At 45.5% G+C, this 2,005-nt stretch overlaps 1 protein-coding gene across 1 annotated transcript in view; it reads right to left on the bottom strand.

Moving 5' to 3' along the window:
• Window positions 1-562: 562 nt before the first annotated feature.
• Rpn1 (ribophorin I) overlaps window positions 563-2,005 on the bottom strand; it is a 25,321-nt gene continuing 23,878 nt past the window's right edge. Inside the window, exon 10 of the mRNA XM_031382489.1 lies at window positions 563-1,148. Within this exon, the coding sequence (XP_031238349.1) occupies window positions 966-1,148 (183 nt within the window). The 3' untranslated portion in view covers window positions 563-965. The remainder of the gene's footprint in view (window positions 1,149-2,005) is intronic.

Here is a 2,005-nt window from a genome sequence, read left to right as displayed (position 1 = left end):
GTGCTCAGTCTGCCCTGATAGAAAGTAAGCCAAAGCCTTACAGACCTCTGAAGCTATCTTGTTCTGGACTTGCCTCGCAGGCCTGTCATACCCTGTATTATCCACTCTATTACTGGCCCTCTGTGGGTCAAGCACCAGGGCCCTTCACACACACCACCCACTGCCTGGACCACTGGCCACCCTGTCACCTGCACTGTTCTTAAGGTTCAGCTCTGGACGACCCTCCCCTCCCACAAACACACATCCAGACGAAGCCCATGGCTTCCTCACTGAGTGTGGTCAATTTGAGATTATGAATTTGAGAGGTAACTGCCTGTCACTCTCCCACCAACCATCTCTGTTCTGCCCATCACAGTTTCCAATGCTCAGCATGTGTAATACAGATTTAAGGAATACAAAGGCCTATGCCACCACTGCTGTGAGGCCTCTGGGCCTCACTGGTCCTCTTGAGACCTGTATCAGTGGTCTGACCACTGCCTTGCACACACTACAAGAAACCCATGGTGATAAAAGTATTATCCCAAACTGCAGGATTACATGAGAGATTTCAGCACAGCAAAAGCAAATGTTCACAGTCCCTCCTTTATTTTCATTTGGTCATACACACTTTTAAAAAACCATGCATACGCTCACAAAAGAACCAAACATTAGGAATCAGAAGACCATAAAACAGGACTTAAAGACAGAAAAAATTCCCAGCTATCAAAACAAAACACCACCAATCAACTACTGAAAATGGCTTTGCTCAAAACACAACCAAGTTCATCTTTTAAACAGGATTTTTGTTTAGGTTTTTGTTTTTTTAAAAAAGGGAACTATTCAGAAATAAGGGACAGCTTCTTACACAGCCATGGATAGGCCTCCGCTTTTTTTTTCTTGAGGCCTTAGGACAATCACAATCTCTTTCTACCTATCCATTACCATCTGGAAGTATAGGCAACCTGGGCCTGCTCTGGAGACAAGGGCTACAGAGCGTCCAGGATATGATCAATCTTGGTGACTAGCTCCTGGCGTTTTCCTGAGCTGAGCTTTTCATTCTCGATGTATGTATCCTTCTTGAGCTTGCCAGCCACCAGCCTCTCTGCTTCTACTGCTGACTTCAGCACCAGCTCCTTCACCTGTGCGTCCAGCTTCTGCATTTCGCTTACCTGGCAGACAAGAACAGGACAGGGTTTGGGAGCTGTCTTCTCACCCCACTCCACAGCCCCACTGCCTCCCAGGCCTACAGACCCCAAGTGACACAAGATTAAAAAACTCAGCAAAAGTAGTGCCTATGGCAGGAAAAGAACCCTGGCTCCAAACAGCAGCTTCATCATTTACGTGGCATGTTCTCTTCAAATGACAGGCAAGATAAAACTATGGAACCCCAGCATCGTGCCTGGAACACAGCAGGCTCAATGAGTGTCCCTTCTCTCTCCTCGGGCCAGACATCTGTTAGGACAATGTGAAGGGTGATGACCAGACCGCTTCTGCTGTCCCAAGTGTGTCAGGCTCCAGAAAGTAGTAAAGGATAAAGTGTTCTTTCCGCCCTCAAGGAGCTGACACATAAAACCCTCTAAGCACATGAACAGTTGTTCCATGTGGGTGCTATAAAGGAACTAAAGGGCAAGTGTGAGATTCAGGGTGGGGTGAAGGAGATAACAGGGAGCCTAACAACTCTGAGGAGCACTTCCTTTACTGATAACTAGCTCACACAGCACAACTGTCAGAACTCTAAACACGATCCACCTCTCAGGTACTGTTGAACACTACTGACCTCCCATTATCCAGAAGGAAAAGGAAGTAGAGAAATTAGGTAATCTGCCCACACTGACAGTCTAGATCAAGCCTGGGATTTGTGTGTGTGTGTCTATATCTATATATCTATATCTATACCTATATATCTATATATATATAGGTATAGATATAGATATATAGATATATAGATATATAGATATATAGATAGATGTGGGAAGCCACTTCATAAGCACATCGCCATTACAAGATGGCGATGACATCTGGCTTG

The sequence above is a fragment of the Mastomys coucha genome, unplaced genomic scaffold (genome assembly GCF_008632895.1).
Source record: "Mastomys coucha isolate ucsf_1 unplaced genomic scaffold, UCSF_Mcou_1 pScaffold20, whole genome shotgun sequence".
NCBI classification, from domain to species: domain Eukaryota; kingdom Metazoa; phylum Chordata; class Mammalia; order Rodentia; family Muridae; genus Mastomys; species Mastomys coucha.
Note: the sequence above shows the minus strand (reverse complement) of the source record. Positions and strands in the feature narration are given on the sequence as shown.